Source organism: Eublepharis macularius, chromosome 3 (genome assembly GCF_028583425.1).
Source record: "Eublepharis macularius isolate TG4126 chromosome 3, MPM_Emac_v1.0, whole genome shotgun sequence".
Classification (NCBI taxonomy): domain Eukaryota; kingdom Metazoa; phylum Chordata; class Lepidosauria; order Squamata; family Eublepharidae; genus Eublepharis; species Eublepharis macularius.
This window is the reverse complement of record NC_072792.1, coordinates 83,601,898-83,627,677: the sequence shown is the minus strand read 5'-3', so window position 1 is coordinate 83,627,677 and position 25,780 is coordinate 83,601,898. Positions and strand designations below refer to the sequence as shown.

At 44.0% G+C, this 25,780-nt stretch overlaps 1 protein-coding gene across 2 annotated transcripts in view; it reads right to left on the bottom strand.

Moving 5' to 3' along the window:
- Positions 1–25,780, bottom strand: part of LOC129326782 (cytochrome b-245 heavy chain) — a 52,310-nt gene that overhangs the window by 13,460 nt on the left and 13,070 nt on the right. For both annotated transcript variants that reach the window (XM_054975122.1, XM_054975121.1), the window contains 5 exons: positions 13,574–13,658; positions 11,890–12,035; positions 9,254–9,444; positions 2,558–2,687; positions 691–783 (listed from right to left, as the gene is read on the bottom strand). In XM_054975122.1, the coding sequence (XP_054831097.1) occupies positions 691–783; positions 2,558–2,687; positions 9,254–9,444; positions 11,890–12,035; positions 13,574–13,658 (645 nt within the window). The remainder of the gene's footprint in view (positions 1–690; positions 784–2,557; positions 2,688–9,253; positions 9,445–11,889; positions 12,036–13,573; positions 13,659–25,780) is intronic.

Genomic DNA, 25,780 nt, shown 5'->3' with positions numbered 1-25,780 from the left:
GAAAATTAAATTAACTAGTTTGGAACTGAATTCCTGGTGGCAGCATTACCTACCCAGAGGGTGAAATAACAAGAGAGTTTAAGGCACCAAATTGAAAGGGAGTTATTATGACATATATAATGAATTGTTGTCAAAAGCAAGAAACAGAAATCAAGGGAGGGTAAAATCTAAAGGACAAGTATCACACTCTTGCAAGATCTAAAGGACAAGTATCACACTTGCAATATCTTTTTAAACTCTAACTTACCTTCTTGGATGTCAGTGGATCTCATCAGACAAAAATTTCATACTGGTAGGAATCAGATGAACTGATCTTATATCACAGAGACTTTCAGACAAGATAGTCAGATAGCTGACTACTAGTGAAGACTGGAAATACCTTAGGATGGGATTTTAACAGTTCAAAAGCAATGTCAATCACTTAATAGTATATTGCCTACAGCACAGGGGTTTACGGTTTTGGTTTGCTTACTAGTCTACACAAAATAACAGGGCTATGACATTGGTAAAATAAGTACAGCTGGAAAAATTCTGGCATTTTTCTTATCCCTAAGGATTTTCTACACTGCTTTCTTAAGTAGAACTACTATTTCAGAATCAGTCCTTATGGGTGCTAATCACAGAGTAATTGGATACATGAGAAACATTTCAAGCTGGATTAAAGATGTAAAACATTTTTGTGACACATACCTTTGTAATAACAACTTTTTGTTGTGACCGCCAAAACCGCACCAGCCTCTCACAGAGGTATAGAAATATTGGACCAACTACCCATTTCCATGTCTGTCAAAAAGTAAAAACAATATAATAGCAAGGAAAGGGAAAAGATTATGTGGTAATAAAATTCTGTTTAATACCCTTACGGTTGTGTGTGTTTTTATTTTTATTTTTGAAAAATTACTTCGTTTATACCCCATCTTTCTCTGCAATAGACACTCAAAGCAGCTTACATCATTCTCCTCTTGTCCATTTTCTCGTCAAAACAAACCCTGTGAGACAGGTTAGGCTGAGAGTGTTTGTGACTGGCCCAAGGTCACCCAGTGAGCTTCCATGGCAGAGCAGAGAACTGAACCCTGGTCATCCAGATCCTAGTCTGTCACTCTAGCCATTATATCAAACTGGCTCTAAGTATGTTTGAGTGTATATACGCACCCATATACAAAAGAATTAGGGTCAACCAACTTGTGTCCTTCAGGAAACAATATAGAGCATGTTACACCACATCCTATGTTAAGAACACAACTTCTTCTTTCATGGTTATATTTTGTATCTGTTTAAGAAGTTACTTTATTCATGTGTTAGTTTCTGAAGACTGTTCCTAGTAAAGAGGAACCTTGCCTTTGTCTAATTATTCTCCAAATACAGACCTATAATTTATTTATTTTTTTCTTTTACCACATGTTCTGTACATATTTATTATTTGAAGTGGAAAGAACTTATATAAGGCTGAATCCACACTTACAGGCGCAGTGCTAAGTAGGCGGAGTGAGGGTGTCTTTCTGGTGCATTTTATGATGTCATCGCGCCACAACAGCGGCATCATGGCGCGATGACATCATAAAATGTGCCAGAAAGATGCTTTCACTCCGCCTGCTTAGCGCTGCGCTAGTAAATGTGGATTCAGCCAAAGTCCTGATCTAGTGGGACTATAACTGAACAGACCTAAGCAGAGTTACACCTTTCTAAACCCATGGAAGGACATAACTCTTCTTAGGATTCCACTGTATGTTTCTGGTATCATAGAATCATAGGGTTGGAAGGGACCCCCCAGGGTCATCTAGTCCAATCATCTGCACAATGCAGGAAATTCACAAATACCCCCCTCCCCACATACTCCATGCCCAGAAGGTGGCAAAACACCATCAGGATCCCTAGCCAAACTGACCTGGGGAGAATTGCTACCTGACCCCAAGATGGTGATCCTCGGCATGTAAGAAGGGGCCACAAGAACTAAGCACTGATGCAACCCTTCCTGCCCTCCCTCTCATGATCTGCCTAGGTTCACAGAATCAGCATTGCCATCAGATAGCCATCTAGCTTCTGCTTAAACACCTCCAAAAAAGGAGAGCCCATCACCTCCTGAGGAAGCCTGATCCACTGAAGGACCACTGTGTCAGGAAGTTCTTCCTAATGCTTAGCCAAAAACTCTTTTGAATTAATTTCAACCCATTGGTTCTGGTCCAACCTTCTGGGGCAGCAGAAAACAACACTGTGCCATCCACTATATAACAGCCCTTCAAGTACTTGAAGATGGTTATCATATCACCTCTTAGTCATCTCATCTCCAGGCTAAACATACCAAGCTCCTTCAACTTTTCCTCATAGGACATGGTCTCCAGACCCTGGCCCTCACCATCTTTGTTGCCCTCCTCTGGACATGTTCTAGCTTGTCTATATCCTTCTTAAATTGTGGTGCCCAAAACTGAACACAATACTCTAGGTGAGATGTAACCAGAGCAGAGTAGAGTGATACCATCACTTAGTAAGTTTAGCACTTTGCAAAAATTAAGCTATCAAATACACGTCTTTAATGCTTGTGTTTTTTTAAAAATCATACCATAGGAGGATTTCCAGAAAACTGTGGTATAGGACACTCTCGTATTTTCCCCCACTGAGTGAAATGTTTGTCACAATCATTTGGATTATGCTCTTCCAAACTAGTGCCTGTCTGTCCACGTACAATTTGTCTAGGAGTAATAAGAAGTGTCAATAAGGTATAAATAAAGTTAATCATTCATAATAACCACAATGTAATATCAATTAAACAGATCTCATAAAACTAATATCTTTGCTGTACATGTGGAACATATGTTTTAGCTTGTGTAATGTATATCTTCATGATAGCCAATACTGTTTTTCACACTGACCACTTTTACCAGTACTATATAGTCTCTGTGAGACAGACAGTGATAGTCATTTGCAGACATAATGTTGGATCCAGCCAGTGAGTGAGGCAACAACTGCAAGAGATAAATTTCAGCTCCCAGAATTATATCACAAAAAGGATGCATGGGCTATAATTAACCAATTCCAAAGACAATTGGCTTCAATCTGCTATTCTGAATGGGCATGTTTTGATAAGCATCTAACTTGCCTTACGCATGTGTTTAACCAGTTAAGGGACTGTGATTCTGTCATGAATGAGAAACAGATTCTGCCATGGATGAGGTCTAGAAACCGAGAATTGTTCCTTTGTACTTCTCTCTGCCAAGAGGGTTTGCCAATGCAATTAGCTACCCTGAAACAAAGACAGTGATGTCTTTTGCTCCTGCTTCTGTTGAAATTAGCCAGGGAGTGATGAGGAGACAGGCTTTAAGGAAAAGAGAGGATGAGAATATTTCTGTTGACTTTGCTCACAAGGTGAGAAAATGGTTCAGGCTCCCAAATATTTACAGAGGATACTTTCAGGGAGGTTGTGAGGCTGTGGGAGAGAATAGAGACTCGTTGCGATGGTTGTAAAAATTTTAGCCACAAGATGGCAGTCTGTCCTAAAAATCTTACCTATACTTCTATAAACCACTGAAACAGAGATAGCGAGACCTGTGACAGGGAGATTCCCAAAGTTTCACCCATCATATCACATATTGATGGGTGATGAAATCAAAAACCATAGTTTTACACTGAACTCTGAGACTAGTGCTTATTTTGCCAACCATGAATCTTTCTTAACTGAATTGAAAAGTATATAACCCAAACCTATTGCAATAGCTGATGGGAAATTTTGAAGAGAGTCTAAAACTGGAAGTGGCGTGAGGCATTGCAGACTAACAAATGGAGAAACAAGTGAATTGATCTTAAAGGATGTGCTTTATGCACCTGATTTCAAGTCCAATATAATATCCCAGTCAAAACTAAATATGGAAGGCTATACATTTAATGATAAAGATGGAGTATGTAAATTCTCTAAATGGAGAAACTCATGCTGTGGCTACTTTGTGTAAAGGTCTCTACAATCTAGAGGGAGACAACAACAGAAACATATTGCATTTCTGGTATAGGAAACTAGGTCATACCAGCTATGAGCACATTCTGCAAATGCAGGAACCAAGCCTAGCCAATGGGATTGATCTGAAACATTGTGATGTACCTAACCAAGCATGTGAAATCTGCATCTCTTCTGAGGCAACCAAACCTTCTTTTCCAAAGCATAGTGAAATGCAAGACAGAGAAGCTACTTGATCTAATCCACCCAGATATCTGTGAACCTCTACTTCTGCAGGCTCTGGGAAAGCTCAAATATTTCTTGACATTCTTAGACAACCACAGCAGATACACTGTAATATGTCTCCTCAGTGAAAAATCCTAGATGCTGGACCATCTTAGGGATTATACAGCTATGGTCCAGAATAAGTTTAGAAGGAAACTACAGATCCTGTATTCAAATAATGGCACAGAATACATGGCACCTGCCACAAAGCAATTCCAGAAAGAGAAAGGCTTCCAACACCAGACCATAGAAGCATATACCCAGAACAAACTGGAGTAGCATATACCCAGAACAAATAGAACACTACGAGACGTGGTGAGATGCTCAGCTACCAAATCAATTTGGGGGAGAACAAGCTACCAATAAAAGCTACTGGTGCCACACCTTATCAGTTCTGGCACAGTCATGCACCAAATGTGCAACACCTAAGAGCAGGGCGGGATTGGGGGGGGCACCCTGCCCCCAGCGCCACCAAAGAGGGGGTGCCAGTCACGGATGCCAGCTGCCAGGAGCATGCCATGGCTTGCCGAGCAGGAGGCTGAGCGCAGGGTTGGGAGGCCCTCACCTGCCCTGCCAATGGGGTGGCTGGCTTGCCATGTGCACAGGACCTCCCAGGCCTACACTCAGCCACCCGCGCAACAAGCCAGCCGCCCCAGAGCATGCCTGCGCCGCTGCCACCAGCTCTGCAGTGCATCGTGTACTGGGGCGGCCGGCTTGCCACGCGGGCGGCACAGGGCAGGCGAACCGGACCGAAGGCCTCCTAGCCCTGCACTCAGCCACCTGCATGGCAAGCCAGCTGCCCTGGTGCATGGTGCACCACGGAGCTGGCGGCAGGGGCACATACATACACTGGGGTGGCTGGCTTGCACGTGGCTGAGCACAGGGCTGGGAGGTCCTGTGTGTGTGGCAAGCCAGCCGCCCCAGTGCACGCCCACGCCATCGCCGCCAGCTCCACGGCACACTGGGCACTGAGGTGGCAGGCTTGCTGTGTGGGCAGTACGCCTCCCGCCCCTGCATGATGATGTCATGGAAGTGACATCATCATGCAGTGCCGGGAGTGCGCAGGCGCTGTGCGCGCGCACACAGGGCCAGACAAGGGTTGCACTGGGCGCTGGCAACCCTAGATCTGGCCCTGCATAAGAGTATTTGGAAGCAAGGCCTATGCCTATATCTAAAGGAGAAAAGGTCCAAACAATTCTTCATGGATATTCAGCACAAACCAAAGGATACAGAAAATTTGATCTATATACTAACAGGAACAGTGTGTATAGAGCTGTATATTTTTACAAAAGCAAAGAGGGGGCCAACACTGAAAAGAACAACCAAATAGTGTATTTTGATATCAACTGCCCAAAGAAAGAACCAAAAGAACTAGAAGAAATTCTAGTAAACATCCCAGCAATACCAAGTGCTTCACCTTCAGAAACACCGGACCAACCAGAGGTGCAGAGGTGGAACTAAGGCAATCAACACATTCAACCAAAGAGATTCCAGCCCAACTGTCCTACCTCACAAGAACAGTGGAGATACCTGAACCTACAACATGGGATGAACTATCTTAGCTACCACCAGAGGAGGCAGAAAAATGGAAACAAACTGCAAGAGGAAATTGAAGCCCTATACAAGAACAACAAATGTGCACTCACACCAGTACCTCTCAAGAGGAAGGCTGTGAGGTGCAACTGGGTCTTCAAGATTAAGCATGGCTCAGTCCAAAGGTACAAAACAGGACTAGTTGCAAACAGACACTCCCAGAAATATGGAGAGGATTTTGACGAATCTTTTGCACCTCTTGTGGGACACACTATACTGAGAACACTACTAAGTGCTGCTGCAAGCAAGGGCATGCATGCAGAACATCTTGAAATAAAGGCAGCATTTCTACATGGAAATCTAGAAGAGGATATCTACATGCAACAACCACCAGGATTGTAAAACCAGGTCAAGAACAACTTGTATGCAAACTGCAGAAAAGTATCTATGGACTTTAACAAATTGCTAGAGTCTGAAACTTGAAACTGAATGATTTGCTCATTCAAACAGGCTTCAGGAAATGTGGAAATAATCTTTGTCTTTACACTAAGCAGAAAGATGGCAAATGGACATATATTGACCTATGTGGATGATTTGATTCTAGTGTGTGAGAATTCAAATGACAGCAAAGTTGTTCAACATCTGAGTAAACATGTTGAAATCAAGCCATCAGAAAACATAATACCTAGGCATGCAACTATACAGAAAAGAAGATGAAAGATTTCTCATCAACCAAGAACAAAAGATCAGGGAATTTACAGCCTTCGTGAATATGAAAGATGTTACACCCAATTGTAACTCCTATAGAAGTAATCTATATAATTTAACCAGATAACAGTGAAAAGCTACCTTCTGACAAGTATTGCTCTGCTATAGGCAAGCTACTATACATCAGTACACTAAAAAGACCTGACATTAGTCCTGCAGTGGGTCTACTGTGCAGAAAATCTTCAGCACAATCCACCAAAGACTGGAACACAGACAAGAGACTAGTCAGATACCTGAAAGGTACAGCACATTTCAAGCTCAAGCTACCAGCTAACAGCAGACTTGAACTGATAATATACATAGATGCTAAGTAGGGGGAAGATTTGAGAACCAGAGAATCTATTATCCTATCATTCACTGGTATCGTTAGATTAGATAGCTAGATATAAATATCACTCATCTTTCCTATCCTGAATGGAGTTCCTACAATAAAGAACTCTTGTTTCTTTTCTAAAGCTTAAACAAGGCTCTGAGTGCAAGTTTGTTTCTATCTCCTATGTACAGTCTGTAACACAGGCTCCCATGTTCCATATTTCTCTGCTTACTATGCATCTCTGCTAACAGAAAGCTCAGCAAGAATGTGATACCAGATTTTGCCGTCCAAAGCTTCCTCCAGGGGAACCGGTCCCTGTATTGTGAAGATCACCTGTAATTCCAGCAGAATTCCAGTCCCTACCTGGAGGTTAGTAATGCTAGTTCAATCCAGTAAAATGTCAAATCATAGCCTTCCCAGTCATTGAGTTGGATCCAGTGGAAATTTTCCATGTGCAGTGGAGTCCTTGAGCAAGTAGAAACATACTAAAAAGACTGTGTTGGCTATCCCAACTTGTCTTTCTACTTGCACAATTTATTATTGGGATCAACAGGTACTGTAAAATATCTAGCACTATTGCTCATGCAAGTGGAAAAGCATTAAACATTTCTGTTTACACATTATAGGACCTATCGTATTCATTTACTTGTGAAAGACTGGCATGTGGAGGCAGCAGAAAGCCAGAAACAGACTCAAGTTGCCTGAATAGGAGACATGCCTCCCAATTCCTACAGCTGAAGGATAGTGGGGTGGGGCAAATGGTATAAGAAAATGAAGGACATTTGGGCTGTGTAAAAAAACACCCTCATTCTTTAGACGTTTGTATGAATAGTTTCTTTTTTGCTATAAGATGCAAAATTTTGTTTCTGAGTCAAATCATGAACTTCTTTTTCTTATGCACACTTACTCAGAAGTAATCCTCCTGTGTACAATGACGCTTACTCCCAGATAGTTTGTTTCAGGTGATTCAAGTCCAGTAGCACCTTAAAGACCAACAAGATTTTCCAGGGTATAAGCTTTTGAAAGTCAAACTCCCTTCATCTGGTAAAGTCAGCTTGACTTACATAAATTTAAACCCTGGAGAATCTCATTGGTCTTTAAAGTGATACTGGACTAGAATCTTGCTTCCAGATAGTTTGTATGGAGTTGTAGTTTACTAAACCAGTTTCCAAGCTAAATACATTCTATGCAATTTGGAAAGCTAATTTATTTTGTCATTCCCTCCCCCGCCCCCACATCATGCTGACAGGCTCTTTCCTTTCCCACCCCCCATCTCCCTCAATGCCTAACCATACTGCCTTTCACTCTCTTCTCTGTGCAGGTAAAGAAAAAAAGGAATCTGTAAAAACTGACCATAGAGTTTGAAAAGACTTACCCGATGAGTAAAGAATGGAACAAAATCATACTACTTGTATTAAGATCAACTAAAATAAAATGTTGATCTAACATGCAATTTTCATATGCTTCCTCAGACCCTGGAGCACTGTTCACTTGTTACAGTGAACAGACGTAGATCCTACATATATGTACATGCATCTTTTTTATAAGAGCCAAGATGTGTTCATTTAACAAAAGAAACCAGGGACCAGTACCTGGACCGATGTGGGATTGTAGCACCTGTTCTGCTGTACATGAGTTGAATGCAACATGAGACCTACTCAATACACGTATAAAGAAAAATCAAGGGCACACTGTACACAGAAGCCCACTCCAGAATTTACAGTGAACACACGTGTAATCCATGTACACTGTACACTTGATTGTTCTTTATACATATGTTGAGTAATTCTCATGTTACATTCAATGCATGTACAGGTGAACAGGTGATCAAAATCCCACATTAATCCAGGCAGTGGTCCCCATTTTCATGTAAGTGAATGTATGTTGGCTTTTTCTTACAAACAGATGTACACACATACATGCAGGTTGTATGTTCATTTACTGTAAGATGTGAACAGAGGTAGATTGTATGTGCAGTCCCTGCATCTTGGGAAGAGGGCTATTGTTAACAAAAAGAAAAGGAGGTATTAATTTTAGGGAACTGATAGAAGCTTCATCTAAAACATAATAGTCTTAAGATGGTGATTCAGGATGGTTTGTGCAGGCAGGGTAAGTTTTTACCTATTATTCTAGGTAGCAGGAAGTGCTTCTTTGACCAAGCATGCTTTGGTGCAACCTACAATATTTTGTTGTGGGCACCAAGTCACATGATTAGTCTGCACACATCCTGAATTTCTACAGACAAAGCTCTTAATGTGGCCTCTGAGAGCAACATCTGCTAAAAACAACATCCAGCCTGGGGAAGAGTTTGGTAAATCTCAAAAGCTAGCCCACTGTTTTGTGACTTTTAGCTAGTCTTAATAATGAGATTATTACGCAGGCATCATTGAGATATCTAATGATGTATTCGCTAGATGAACACCTATACTTACCCAGCTCCATGTATGACAAGACCCACAAAAAAGATAACAAAAAGATGATGGGTGAACCAAAATACTTCAAAGTACGACCTTCGAATGGTTTTAGTAGATGATGTGATTATTAATATTAGACACAGTGTAATGATAACACCACTGAGACCTGCCAAGGTTGTGAATGCTACATAGAGGCCACCTTCAGGGTTCTATGAAAGGAAACACATAAGGTGATATTAGTAAAGATACCACAGACTGAACTGGGTAGCTTCTTATTCCTTGAAAATCTAATGTAATAACATTCCATTGAAAATGCACTGTGGTAGTACAGCAATGATTGCAGAAGAAGCTAACCAAAGGTATATTTCTAGAGGCCAGCACTTCTGGGATCATTGTGGAACCAGCAGAGGCCTCATCTTTTGGTTATGTGGCATCCAGGAGTGGACTTCTCAGTCCACTTCTCAGTGACAATGGCTCTGAGCAGGGCCACTCAGCACAGTGGGACCAACAACGGGGATTAGTTCATCCACTGCATCGTGAGCTGACACAAACTGTCATTGCTGATGAGGGGGTCAAAGGCTCAGGCAAAGTTCCCAGGGCTTGGCTCTGCTTGCTCCTGGCGATCAGTAGCCCTCATGAGCAAGAGCCCAATGGGAAATTTCCCTGTAAGTTAAATGGCAAGTCCGCCCCCGGTGGCATCCTAAATTAATTTCCATGGGCTTTGCTAGAATTCACCCCCATACATATGAGAGAAAGTATAATGCAATGTTAAGCCTTGTCAGTAGCATGTTATAGTCTTAAGATGATGACTCAGGAGTGGACTGATGTCATTAACACATGGGTGTCATGTTTGCAAACAATGAGTCACACAGTTCCGTGCTACCAAGTACCACATGATGAAGCTAAACCTAGTGGTTCTGTGTTTAAAAATGAAATGCCAGCCTCATATAACCTCACCCTGAGCCAAGAGAACTCCTTTTAAAGCTCATACCCTGGAAAACTAGTTAGTCTTTAAGGTGGACCAAAATCTTGCTCTTCTTCTACGGACCAACATGGCTACCCACCTGAAGCCTCCTTCAATTTGAGCCAAAAGATGAGGTGAGAAACAGCTGTAGGGTGAGCATCTGTGTGGATGCTTTTCCTGTAGCCAGTCTGGAGACCAGGTAGAGCTAAACGTCTAGCTCTGCATCTCCTCCCCTCTTCCACCATGACCTTTAATGAGACCTTCTCATTCATAGCTAAGCCATGGTACAGCTTTGCACTGCTGAAGTGGAAAAGGCCACAAGAAGGCTGAATTGTTGTCATGCCAGCAGTTCTATGCCACTGTGACTGAATGTAAGGGGAGGGGAGGGGGAATGGTGCCTGCTAGGATTTCCAGGCCCCCAGTGGGGGTGGGGGATCCCCCACTCCCAGCCTCTGCCCCCTGCCACACTCATCTGGCTGGCAGGGGAGAAAGGCCCGGGGAAGGTGCCCGAGAGGCAAAAAACCTCCCAGGCTAATGTGCAGTGGGTGTGCTCCTGTCGGTTGTGATGATGTCACTTGAAGTGATGTCATCGCACCTGGCAGTGGACATGCTCCCATCCTTCACAGGGCCCAAAGTGGGAGCAATGATGTCACTCCCAGAAGCAATGTCAGTGTACCTGCCAGGACCCTGTGCATGCAAAGCACGTGCGTGCAAGGAGGTTGCCACAAGGTAAGTGCCAGCTTCCCCTTCCCACGGGGAGAGTAAAGGGACCTGGCAACCCTAAGGCCTGCAGTGAGCGGCACAAGGACAGGGTATGTGGATGCCATCTCTGCCCACTCCCAGTCCGCTAACTGCTGCTTCTACAGCAGAGGTACCTTTCTCAAGTAGCCAGAGAATGCTTTAATATATAACTTCCCTCGTCCACATCCTAGCTTGTAATGCAGGCAGTACTGAGGTGAAAGAATATCCATACACTCAAATGAAAGGGCTTCAGCTGACTTGGAAATAATTTGGTAATCTAGAATCCATTCATTAAATGTGGATGTCTCACTGGGGAATGCGGCTGTTACATTCATCCATGCCGTGAAACAATTATCCACGCAGCAGTGAGGAAGACCCAAAGTTGCATCTAGCTTTGGAACATCCTCTTTGGGTTTTACTTCTCTCCCCGTTGCACTTCTTAGTTTGTGAAATATAAATAATAATGCTTAACTCTCTGCTCATCATTATGTTTTAAATGACTGAAATTAAGTATCAACTTTTGAAACTATTTGCAAGATATCGATCTGATACATTTCCATGTTTGTTCAGAACAACTTAATTACCAAATCAGATTACCATTCACAGCTGTATTAATCAATTATTATTCAAGAAACATGGCCTTTGGAGGACATTTCCTTTCCTGGTTACATTGTCTTTTCCCATCATGCTATAAAGGAGTTAAAGATCACCCAAAGGCAGCTTGACCAGTTTAGTTTCTACTGCTTTGAACATTAAGAGAGCTGATTTGGCCATATCTCATGATCTTTTGTTAGGAATGTATCTAAAAACTACCAACTATTCTCTATCAATTTGTTCAGTCTATTTGCCCCCTATGCTCCAATCTATTGCAGAACAGAATTGTGTACAATTAGGAAGGAAAGCAAATAGTTATTAATCAGTTATTTGTCCAGGTTACATGGTTGCTTACTGGGAGTTCCTTGCGGGCAAAATTGAGGTAGGTTTCATTTCCTTTATCTTCCAAATGAGATAGCACAGATTGAAGGGTTGCTTCCTTTTCATTACGTGCATTCACAGAGTTTTCTACATTAAATAAATGTGCAATTGTATGGATTGCTGGGAGGAAAAGCAGAGAACAGATTTAAATGTATGGCAGGAGATATATCACACAAACAACTTTTTTCACTTGAAAACACTCCCCCTTTTATTTTATTTATTATTTATTTAAAACAGTTTTATCCCACCTCTCCACCTAATTAAGGCTCTCAAGACAGCGAACAGTCAAAAAAGAAATCAACTTCAAAACTATACCTATATCTAAAACAGCAGTTCACACATAAACAGGAAGGAGAGCCTGTAAAGGAATGTTAAACTTAACAAAAATGTCTTCTCCTGCTAGTGGAGACAATGATAGAGGGATAATGAATATTAAGACTTTCCATAATACATAAAATAGAATCTTCTGTTTGCGGGGGTGAATTATAGATACAATTTTGCATTCTTTGGTCCACTTTGGTCCATCATTACCTCATCTGTAACTTGTTTCATTCAGTTGTCAATAATGGCACTGCTTGTACTTGAAAGTAAAGCTGCTTCTTTATGCTGGTGGTAAAAGGCAACCCCACTGTGGAAGAAGGAGTGAGGGGCACAGGCTGGGGTCTGCATGCCCATCTTTCCAGCACTCACTCCCAAATCATACCCTTTCCCCTTTTCTCTGTTGCACCACAGGAATACTCTTCCCATAGCCACTCTGCTTTGATCTGGATCAAAAGAGAAAGCCCCAGGAGACCTCTGAGCTGTGTTCAAAAGGAGTATGCTTTGGTATGGGTGTTCTCCAAAATGGCAGGAGCTTCCTGCTATACAAAGGGCAAATTACTTTTATGGAAGGAACGTAAGCCTCATGAGTTTCAACAGCCCTTTCACATGAATATCTTATGGAAGTCAGGGGGGAAAAAACCCTTCCAGAGACTGATTAATAAAGAGCATTGAATGTACGGCACTATGACATAATAAAAGAAAAATTCCTGATGTCTAGGTGTAGCATGAAAATATTGAACTGTGTGATGGTGCTGTAATGGCCATGTATGCAGAGACATGCTTTACCTTTGTTTTGTCATTATTTTTATTCATTCATTCATTCATGTGTGTGTGTGTGTGCATGCGTGTGCATGTGTGCATGCATTCATTCTCCCATTTGGACTCACAGCAACTTATATCATGATTCTCCCCTCCTTCCATTTTCTCATTTCACCAATCACCCTGTGAGGTAGGTTAGGCTGAGAAAGGATGACTGGCCTCAGTCTCCCAATGAGCTTCTATGGTAGAGTGGGGGTTTGAACCGAGGTCTCTCCAACATTCTAACCACCTCATCAAAATTAATACATAATGACAAAGCATGGCTTATCATTAAAGGAATGAACCTGGAGTACCCTTGTACTCATTCGCCTTCTTTCCTTTCTCTCCCTTCCACTTCTCCTTGTGTGCAGGTAGAAGACGTAAGGTTTCTGAGAAATTGCTCCATTGACAGCAGAGAAAAGGAGATGCTTCCTTCCTTCCTGTTGCTGAAGCCTCCCACTCAGCCTCTTATATTAATATAAGACTTGGACTCACTGAAATCAATGAGACTTTCGCAAAAAGTAAATTTCAAAACCTACTAGTATGGAGTGCAATCATCCAAGCCACAAGTTTATGAAATGTGAGGTTCCTGTCCAATTGTCTTCTGACTCTCACTGAGCAGCACTGTTGATTCAAAAAGAGGAAATGTGAACAGGTTATTTATATAACCAAAGATGCAGTATATATTTAACAATAGAAAACAAGAGTCTACTAAAACGCCGAGTTTATTGAAAGAATTGGACATTACAACCTACAATGACATTTGGGAGCCTTTTTACAAATGGATACAAGATAAGTTTGGAGAAATTTAATTTTCAACTAAGATGTGGTCCTTTATGGACATTATAGAAGATAAATGGAAAAATGTGCAAATAGACAGCTGATTAGCAGAATACTAAGACATGTATTAGAGTGAATGGTGCAATGTAATAGATATGTAATTTCTTTTTTTTTGTTCTTTCTTCTCTTTCTATCTCCCCTCCTTTTACTTTTTATTCCCTATTTTCTATTTAAAAAATAAAAATTTTATATATATATATATATAGAGTCTACTAAAATCCAAGGCTTCCTGAAGCTGCTGTAAAGGCTAATAATGATTCATATCATAATTTTTCATGTGTTATGCTACATAAGACCCGTCTGAACCCATTACATGCTGGAGAAAACAGATCACAATGATATGAGAAATTTGTTCAAAACACTTATAAGTGAATGTGTTAAGTTGAAAATGCAATCATAGAATCTAGGGTCATCTAGTCTAACCCCCTGCACAATGCAGGAAATTCACAACTACCTCTCCTCCCCACGCCCCCAGTGACCCCTGCTCCATTACTCAATGTTGGGTAACACCCTGTGAATCTTCAAAAACACAATGAACACAAAACTCAGCAGCAGTATACATAGGCTTTTAGTGCCACTTCTTGCAATACTCACTGCAATGGATCTCTTCATTACATAGACTATTATAAGAACAGGAATTGAAATTAAAATTAAAGAGACAGGAAGAAAAATAAATTAAAAGAAAATAAAAATGAAATCGAAAGAACCATATGGATAACATAAAGGGTTTTGTAACATCTATCAATATATCAAATTCTCAATGCGGCCAGGTCTGTTAAATCTAGAGACTGGAGTTATGAACACACAAGACAGATATTTGTACAAACCTGAGGGGGAAAGAACAGGCATGCAAAAAAAATCTGAAATCTAAAACAGTTACATTGGAGGTGGGGTTTAAAACAACCAAAATAGATGCAACACCTGTTCCTTTAAGAAACAGATGCCCTCTGCAGTGGCCACTGTGCTGGTTGCTAGGCAACCACAACAGCACTGCCTGTTTTAACTTTGGTTTCTGTCAGGAAAAGGCAGGGGGAAGGAGTCAGGGCCCTTTACAGGGCTGTTTTGGCCTTTGAGGGAGGACTCATTAGGGCGAGGCCCAACAATAACCATGGACAACTTGAACTGTGTGACCTCCATGACTTACTCAGACTGTGAGCAGTCAGCCCATCCTCTGCCATCTTTAATAGCTGCTTATGAGATATAAAAATCATAAGCTCTTTGAATCTAATGTGTCTTAATTTGCATTGGAGATCCAGCAGCTGAGCAAAGTGTTGCAGGGTCCCACCCAGGGGATTGAGTTATGCAGGGAATGTGTATGCAAAGTTAAGTGATTGGGTATGATTGGCTCCTGCCTCCCCATGCTGCAGAATGTGCTATCTTGACAAGAAAGGTGCTCATGTGTCACCACCCTAAACATTCTAATCCCCCCCACTTCCATTGATTAAATTTTACCCTACAATCTAGGGCCATCAATCAGCTCTGCTAAGTTTGTAACTCCTTCCTGTGTACATCTAATCAAAACTCTATATTCATTAGCCAAGCCCCAGGAACATTTAATTAACGCCGTTTCTTTGTGAAACACCAGGATTAACCAATCTGTTTTCTTTGTCACACCCCGGTAGCACCAATCAAAGGTACTCAAACCTTTGTCATTCCCTGGAGGTGACGTTTAAGGTATTTATCCTAATAGTGAAGGCACCTTCCTGCCCCAGGGCCTGATTTGCCCTGTAAGAACCAGGGCTTTCCCCCCCTCAAATTGTGCACGCTTCCCTGAATCTGAACACGGTACCTTCAGAATGTCCTTCTCTGAGCCTCTGCTGGTTGAGAATGCTGGCCATTTGAAGCCCTTTCCCCCAGTGGACTACTCTGCTCTTCAGATAGGTAATTATCACCTGAAAAACCCTCAAATCTATTCCAATTTTACCACTGCTTTCCTGGGAAACTTGTGTGCTTGTGAGCTACTTCTTATATGTGAGTTTTCCCCTTTAAATAAAAATTACTCTTTGTTTTCAAAGAACCCATCTCATCAGTTTCCTTGGGGAGGGGACCCCGTAAAAATTGGTGGAGTATTCCACTTTGTTACCCCTCTCACTAGGCCTTCTCCTTGCCGCTAATTCCTCCCTACTCAGTAACAAGACCTGGCTGCTCACTTCTTTCAACAGCCACCACACAAAAGCTGCTGTGGTGTAGTAGTTACAGTGTCAGACTAGGATCTGGGAGACCCAGGTTTGAATCACCACTCTGCCATGAAATCTTGTTGGGTGATTCACTCTCAGCCTAACCTCCCTCACAGGGTTGTTGTAAAGGAGAAATGGAAGAAAAACTGCTTTGGGACTCCACCACACAACTAGGCCTGGCCCAGTGAGCTGGCACTGCACAGCCTGGCTAGACTTTTCTCAGGGAAATTTGCCAGGGGTAGGGAAGGAGGGAAAACTGAAGACAGAAGCCGCCGGGGGGAAGATAAGGGTAGATTGCCTGTTAGGTGAGAAGGAGAGAAGAATGCAGGAAAGGGGGTGACACTGTTAGGACTTTCACATAAATGAAAGAGAAAATTGTGTGGGGATGAGAAAATGAGATGCCCCCCACAAGTCATTGTGCTCCCTGTCTTGTCATTATATCTAGTTCTCAACATGGCCATATCTATGGATGCTTAAATCTGAGAGTGGAGTCATGAGCACACAGGATAGATCTTTCTAGAAACCTGAAAAACTCCCAAGTTTGCAGAAAAATCTGAACTCTTTAAAAAAAACCTACCTCCCCCAATAATAAAAGCCTCAATAGGCAAACAGTGAGCAGAGACTCAGATCACCAGAAGATTGCCTGCCCATCGTCTGACAGTGTACAAGGCCACAAATGAATATTAAATATAGCTGGAGATAGGAGACAGATAAAAGTTAGGTTGGTGGACAGGGGCGGGGGCAGAAAAGAATGAAGCAGGGAAAGGTGAGTTGACAGCAGGTAGGAAAGAGTGTAGGGAGGGGGACACAGGAGAAACTGAGGAGCCCCTCAAGTGCTTGCAGGTTCCCCAGTGTTTAACTGTGCTCAGCCTGGCTGCTGGCTCTGCATAACTGTGTAACTGGGCCATAATTTTCCTCAGTAGAGTCTTCCTGGGGGAGGGAAGGAGGGGACGCTGAAGACAGGTAGTTGGGCTGGTAGATGGGAAGGAAAAAAGGAGGCAGGAAGAGGCTATGGGGACTTTCAGGGAAGGGAAAGTGTGTGGGAGGGGAAATGCCACCTGCTTGTAACTTCTGTATTGTAGTACAGCTGTTCTTTTAATCTTAATATATAGTTTTACAATATTCTATGTACTGAAGAGATCCATTACATACTTTAAGTAATGAATAGATTCCATTTTAATCTATTTTAAGTGGAAAGGCTTCCCAGTTCCCACTGATCCCCAGTGTTCCTTTGGTTTGGAGGGAACAGCCCGAACACTTAAGTTATTTTAGAACTATATTGTAGAAGTGCATTAAAACCCATCTTTAATTGAAACAGCAGGTTAATCTTTACACCTATTTCATTCCTAATGCTATGTCTGAAGCCAGAATCTCCCCTTAAATCATGCATTGTGCTCATGCAGATCTACTATGTTTTGTCCTGCTATGCAGTTCCTGACTTTCAGCTCCAATGCTGTACTCAGCCCAGCCTTACAAGACAGACTTCCCATGCCCTTTGCATTTGCGCATGGGTTTGTTTGTGACCTTGGAAAGTGACCTCTAGCTGGCTCCAAGCTCTCCTGGTTTGTGTGGTTCCAAGGACCCCCTTCAGGGTTATTGACTGACTAGATGCCCCAGAGTTGGATGTAAAATCAAAGCTAACAACTCCTTTAAGCATAGATAGGTGGCAGCAGGAAGGTTTCCCCCTTATGCTTAGGCTTCCTCAGAGTGAATTTGAACCAGATTGAAAAGTGGGCCCCTTTCACAGAGGCATGTGTCTAACGCACATGGCTCCCCAGTCACAAAAATTTAAATCATTCATCTAAAATCTTTTAAATGAATAAAACCATATAGTACAGAATACGGGTCCTCTGATAGGGCACCATGTCCCCCAGGAGATGCTGCTGCCGCCATTGGGGCCATCTATCACTGGGAAGCTATTACAGGGACCGCTATGCTCACCCCGTCCTTCTCTTGTGATTCAGTTTAGATTTGCTAATGGCTGTTTTGCCATTTATCATCTTCCTGCATGGCATGAGAAGCTGAAAAATAGTACGTGTTTGTAGTGGAAGTACAAATTTTTTTTCTACAAAAAACGTTTCAGTGATGTTTATCCTAAAGTGATTGACAGAGAGGTTTCTCTTTCCAATTACTTTCGGTATCAAAAAGTAATTGGAAAAAAATCCCTTCATATAAAGTGTCTTTCTAATTTGATTCTTTCCTCATGTGTGTGTCAGTGACAAGAACCTTACAGCTTCCCTTTCTGAGAGGTCAAACGGAGGGGTGATCTGATGGCAATATCAGATTTCCTGGCTGAATGCAACAGGGACATCTAAACAGATTTCTTAAAGTAGGATATTTCAGCATAAACAGCAATTAAACAAGGCGTTGTGCAAGCAAAACTGGGTTCAGGATGAGGCACTATGATAGCTGCAACATATTGTATATTATGACCTAATCTCTAATTATATCACATACCACCACCACCCCAAAAGGATTTCTGATACCATGTAGAATAATAACAATAACAACAATAACAATAATAGTAGTAGTACTTATATACCACTCTTCTAGACAGATTAGTGCCTCTCCCAGAGCAGTGAACAAGTTAGTGTTATTATTATCTCCACAATACAGCTGGGGAGTTGGGGCTGAAAGGAGTGGCTTACCCAAGGCCTCCTACTGAGATTTGAACCAGTAGAGTGCTGATTTGCAGCCAAACCTCTTAACCACTGTGCTACAGCAACTCTCTGTATCCCTCCATGACTGAACTTTTTCAGGAAGTTGCTATTTACCCACTGGGGAACTTACATGTACCAATGGTAACATTTAAGATTTCCCCCAAATTGTGGCTCCCTTGGGCCATTTCATGTCAGAAAAATGGCACAGGGAGAAGATTGGGCCCCTTCTCCCTTGTGATCCTGATCTGAGCCCATAAATGGCTAGGGAATTAAATTCCCAGCAAGGAACTCCCAATGCACATCTGACTGAAAGTCTTCATGGTGGCCATGGAGACTTTGCATCATGTACAGCCGTTTAGAGTTTGTACTGTTACCACAGCTTAGAAAGCCTCTGTATCTGTGTAGTCAGAACTATGTGCTGTCCCTTTAACAATTGGTACTCATGGGAATCATAGTTCCCTCTCCAAAATTGGGACAGTGGGACATTTGAGAAGTTTATTGTAGATCTTCCTGTTAGGGTGTTAGTTTTAGGGTCCTCTTCCTTTTTCTTTGTTCGGCAACTTACCTCCTCAAGCTAGGATGCAAAAGCCATTATGAATTCACCGCTTGTCTACGAATAAATCTGGACCAATAAAGAGGTACGAAGCTTCTGATTGAACCATGTCTTGTTTACTGGCTCCAACTGTAAGTAAGGATTACTTTAAAATCTGGGTTGAAAGAGGCAGTGCGTTAAAACTACCTGGAAGTCAGGCCCTCCTTTCAGCTGCTCCCAGAATAGTGAATTCATAGCTATAGCATGTCTTGCTCCTTCAAAGATCAAAAATTACATTGTGCATGTTTGCATGAAGATGGGAAAACAGCAAAATCTTAGCTCGGCTGGGTTCCCTCTCCTCTTTCGTTCCTGTGAACTAAAGGCTGTTACTAAGCAACCATAAAGACTCTCCTTGTCCTGTAAAGGCTTCCAGGGAAGGGTCCTTTCATTTGTTAATGGACTCATCAGCCTGCTAGCTCACCTCCACTCGCTTATAATGAAACAAGCCATGCAGAGGGAAGGAAACTTCCAGTATACAAGTTAAATAGGAAAGTTTGCCTGCATACCTTATTCCAAGCAAAGAAAATGTTTTTATGTCTCAGCCAGGGCCGGCGTGCCCATGGAGGCCAGGTAGGCGGTGGCCTCGGGCACGCGGCCACTGGAGGGGCGCTGGAGGGGGTGTTGGGGGCGGAGGCACGCGCAGCAAAGCTGGCATGACTGGGCTGCAGCTACTGCTGCAGCCAGCCCGTTGCTGCCGCCGCTGCCGCCACTCACCTCAGCTGGGCGCAGCCTCCGTGCGCCGCTCAAGCAGCGGCTCGCGGCTTCTGCGCCCAGCTGGGGCGCACGGCGGCGGTGGTGGCATGGAGCTGGCTGGATGGCTGCAGCAGCAGCTGCAGCCAGCCACGGCAGCTCTGCAGCGTGCTCCTCTGCCCCCACACGCCCCAGCCAGTCGCAGAAGCCACGAGCCGCTGCTGGGGCATCGCGCCAAGCAGCCTCCGTGCGGCACCCGCCCCAGCAGCAGCTCGGGGCTTCTGCACAGGGCCGGCGCGCTGCCGCCGCCACACGCCCCGGCCGGGCGCAGCCTCTGCGCACCGCCCCAGCAGCGGCTCGCAGCTTGTGCACCCGGCTGGGGTGCGCGGTGGCGGCAGAAGGACGGGGCTGGCTGGCTGCAGCAGCAGCTGCAGCCAGCCACGCCAGCTCCGCTGCGCGCTCCTCCGCCCCAGCCGAGCGCAGAAGCCGTGAGCTGCTGCTGGGGCGGTGCACAGAGCAGCCTCTGCGCGCTGCTCCAGCAGCAGCTCGCAGCTTCTGCACTCAGCAGTCCTCCGTGCGCCGCCCAGCCCCGCTGCGGCACGTGATGACGTCTGCGATGACGTCATCACGCAGGCCGTGGCGGGCGCGCACATGCACGCCGCCGCGGGCGCCAAAACCTCTGGCACCAGCCCTGGTCTCAGCCTGTCATTTGTGATATAAATGCTTCTTAACTTAAAGTGGAGGAGAGTCCCAGTACGATCAGCTCCCCCACTCCGCTTTGAAAGTACCTCCTCATGCCTTTGAATTGCAAGCAGCTTTCACTGCTAGCGTATTGCTCTAAGAAGCTCTGCTTTAAGCCAGCCTGCTCTTGTAACATAGCATGCTTCCTTCACAAGCCGAGCTGTAAAGCACACAAAGGGGATTCAAACTCTGAAGGGCACATGCGTTTGAAAAGCATCTCCTGAAGCCCGCCCGTAAGCTGGGAAGAGTTGCTGCATGCAACAGCTCCTCATCACAGATCCCTAAGTTGCAAGGCTGACACAGGAACCATTCTCAATAAATGTAGTTATGATCTAATGCTTTTGCTCATTGGCCGTTGCAAACAGGAGGCTGAGCATCTAGCTGATGAGATGGAGAACGTTAGTCAGTCTATTCACACCAAAAGCAAAAGAAGCACGCCCAAAGACAAGACCAAGGGGAAAAAACCTCCGAGGACTTCACAGCCTAATTGTTTGCAGCTGGTTATCCTCGCCATCTCTCAGCATTTTCTTTGAACTTCACTGAATTTCATTTTGTAAAATTGGACTGAGTTTATGCCGTTTCCCTCCCTTTGTGCAATTCCAGTGTTATGTAGTGTTATTTTTCACGGAGATATTGTATAATTACCAATTTCGTTTTGAATATTTACGGAGGTTTTTTCCCCTTGGTCTTGTCTTTGGGCGTGCTTCTTTTGCTTTTGGTGTGTCTTCAGTGTGGTAGCCGTTTACCCCCCGCCCCTTCCTTTGGTTGCAGTCAGTCTCTTCAGGCAACCGAGTCATCTGCTGTTTATGACATACGCCTCAAAGAAATAGAAAAGGAGGTTTCTGATTTTGAAAACAAAACTAAAGAAATAAGAATTAAGAAATTCAAGAGAGACAACCTAGACTATGCGAACAGCAAGGTTTATCTGTGGTGGGACCAGTCTGCAGGGGATCCAAAACGCAAGCGAGTATCATGGGCTAAAACCTTAGAAACAGTCTCTGACCTTGAGACTACTGAGCCTTCCTCCTTTGAGAGCTTGGGAGACGTAGGGACGAGCACTATGATTCTTAGAAATAGATCACAAGCAGATACATCCAGGTCTTTTTTAGGAAAAGACCGAAAACGCACCTTCCAAAAATACAAAACAAAACGATAGTATTTAAAATTTCTACTCGCCCCCTCAGTCCCACGGAACAGAGAGTACTCAATAAGGGTCTTTCCTTTGTCCTCATGTCCCAGTATGACTCTTTCCAAACAAAAATAGACTTATTCAAATTAATTAGACAGGTGAAATTAAAAAAAAAATTCTCAGATAACATCAGAGAATCACCACAGTCAATAGATCATTTACCGTCCAAATTAAAGAGCAAGTCCTCGTTTATTCCGCCGTTGTCAGACCATCATATAGATACTTTTGAGTACTTAGTAACACGAGAGATAGACCAACTGGAGTCCAAACCTATTAAAACACGCCATAACATCTCGGCATCAGAAAGGCAGGCGCTGAAAGACCTTCAGAATGACCCTGGAATTGTAATTAAACCAGCGGACAAAGGGGGAGGAATTGTAGTCATGAATAGGAGAGACTACACGGGAGAGGTTCTTAGACAACTAAGTGATGCTACCAGCTACAGGAAGATATCGGGGGACCCCACCCCACACATTCAAAGATTAATTAGGGTAGTGCTTAATGAAGCGGCTGCCATGTCAGTCATTTCTGACACTACCAGGCATGCCCTTTATAAGGAAACACCTAGGATCCTGACCTTTTACATCCTTCCAAAGATACACAAAGGAATCCAACCTCCCCCCCGCCCCCCAGGACGCCCGATAGTTTCTGGCTGCAGTTTGGTACCGGAACCTCTGTCCATATATTTGGATGCGTTCTTGCAATCTGAAGTCACAAAAATTTCATCATATATTAAAGACACCACTGATTTTATAAAACTAACAGAGGGTACAGTTATTGATGAGGATCACATCCTTCTCACTATGGATGTGAACTCCTTATATACGTCTATCCCCCACGAACAAGCCAGGGAGGTTATAGAGTACACCCTTCTACAGAGATCGGACCCCCATCCCCCAACAGAGTTTCTTTTACAGCTGGCAGATTTAATCCTTGAAAAGAACTATTTTAGCTTCTAGGGGGACTTTTACTTCCAGATTAGAGGAGTGGCCATGGGCTGTGCGGCAGCACCCAGCATCGCAAACTTATTTATGGCTAGATGGGAGGAGAGATATATAATGAACTCCAACAACCCTTTCATCAACCACATCTCCTTATTCCAGCGCTACATAGATGATTTATTTTTTCTATTCCGGAGTAAGGAGGTGGTAAATAATTTTTGCAATCGGCTGAATGAACAAGATCCAAATATCCATAGAAGTCCTCATCGTTAAAGACTTACCTTTGCCATCACACCCTTGAGACCTCTGCTTGGGGACGTTAACTGGATTTTCAGAGAATTTGTTTCTGTAAATTTCACGTACAAATAATAGTCTGGACCACTTCCAGGTGTGTTTAAAATATATTGTATAATTTTTTCATAACTTGCCATGAGAGTGTTACTCGTGTTAGAGCATTATGCATAATTTGGTATGGATATATGAATTGAAATTTTCTTTCTTAGGATAATTGTCTTTCCACCCTCCAGTATGGTTTTCTTGCTTAACATTTCTGTTTAAGCTATACGGAAGTCACGTGCTTGCACTACCACAACAGTGCCGCCACAACAGCGCCATCCTTGTGGTCTGAAGTAGTACTGCAGCTTCACACACTTTTTTTTGCCACTATGGAAACTCCTGTGGGAAATCCAGCAGGTGAAAGGGATAACACTGATCCTGCCAACGCACCCACTATGCCCTCCAATGGCAACAATGAAGCTGAGCCCAAACTTCCACTACAGAAAGGAACATTGATGTTCACGATGCAAAAACTTTTAGGCTATCCTCCTTCCATGACCTCATCATCTAGGCACAGCAAGTCAGCTTCAAAACATAGCAGCAGTTCTTGCCAGTCTACTGTCTCCTTGCTCGCCTTGGAGGTAGCCAAAGCAAAAGCTGCTGTGGCAACCAAGAGGGCTGAATTCACCAAGAAGGAGGAGGATCTGGAAGCTCAGCTACGGACACTCCGAAAAGAAGCAGAAGCAGCGGACTTACACACCAAGACAAAGGCCCTAGAAGATGGCCTCCGAGATTTGGATTCAAACCGCAGCCTACCAGAGCTGTCCTATGTAGAGGAACATAGTGCCTCCAGACTGGACTTCACCACACCAGTGATCAACTTCACTGCTCTAGAACTCAAACCAGAAGAGTCGACATCCTGTGCCTACTTCAGCTGTATCTGCAGAGCACCTGTGTACTCCACCGGTTCCTACCACTCCAGCCTCACCAGCAGCACCCTGGCCTTTTCTAGCAGAGCTGACTCAGCCTGTGCCTTCTTCGCCTGTCTGGACTTCGGATGTACTTGCAGAGCCCCTGTGTACTCCACCGGCTCCTGCTACTCCGGAATTCAAACCAGCAGAGCTGACTCAGCCTGTGTCTTCTTCACCTGTTTGGATTTCAGCTATACCTGCAGAACCCCTGTGTACTTCACTGGTTCCTGCCACTCCAGCCTCACCAGCAGCGCCTCAGCCACTAGCTCCTATCATCTCAGTTGCATCTGCAGAGCCTCAGCCTACTCCTCTGGCTCCTGCTCTTCCAGACTGGAACCCAATTACACCCATTGCACCGACCGCTTGCAAGGCTGACATCAAATGCTATGTGTGCAGCAGCAACATGCTCTAGACCGCTATGCATTTGGATGCCATGCTGACACAGCCAGTTGTACCTGACGACCCTGCCTCCCAAGGGGATAAGCCTGTTGCGGTCCACTGCACTCAAGTCTGCGGCATTGGGAACAGCAACCGGTCCTGCCATCAGATATGTCTCGCCAAAGTCTTTCCTGCTGGCCAACCCAAACAGGCCATCAAGATGTACATCATCCTAGATAGCCACAGTAACCGGTCCCTGGTCGACCCAATGTTCTTTGAGCTCTTCAACGTATCAGGGGATGAACTGCCATACACCCTCAGAATGTGCGCTGGGGTCTAGTGCACGGTGGGGAGGAGAGCCACCGGGTTCCAAATCAAATCTCTTGATGACAGTATACAATTCTCTCTACCTCCACTGTTGGAATGTGACACCCTGCCAGATGATCGCAACCTGATTCCAACACCAGATGTAGCGCTCCACCATCCTCACCTACAACCAATAGCAGATCACCTTCCTGCCCTGGATCCAGCTTCACAAATCTTGCTTCTGCTAGGGATAGATGCCACTGATCTGCTAGTTTGCCATGAGGTGATCGTTGGGCCTCCTGGCACCCCACATGCCCAGAGGTACGACCTAGGATGGGTCATAGTGGGGAATGTGTGTATAGATCGCTTGCAGATGCCAAACGAGATGAGCGTCTTCCCCACAACCATCATGGATAACAGACGAGCCTCACACTTGAAGCCATGTCCAGAACACTTCACACTAACCGAAGAGGATTATGGCCTTGGAGCTACAGTGTTCCAAACAACCAAAGAAGACAACATGCTCACCCTGTCTATGGAAGACAAGCAATTCCTACAACTAATGGAAAAGAAACTTCAGCAAGACGACTCCGGAAGTTGGATTGCTCCACTCCCTTTCCGCACGCCTAGACAGTGACTGCCCAACAACCGCGAACAAGCCCTATCTCGACTCAACACCTTGAGCAGAACCCTGACAAGGAATCCTGAGATGAAGACCCACTTCGTGGAATTCATGGACAAGATGCTGCAAAATAAACATGCAGAACTTGCACCTCCACTATGAGAGGGAGAGGAATGCTGGTTCCTGCCATTCTTCGGGGTGTACCATCCCCAGAAGCCCGGCCAGATCAGAGTGGTCTTCAACCCCAGTTCCCAATTCCACGGCTTTTCATTGAACAAGGCACTCCTAACTGGACCGGACCTGACCAACAGCCTACTTGGTGTACTCATCTGTTTCAGGAAGGAAGCCGTAGCTGTCATGGTG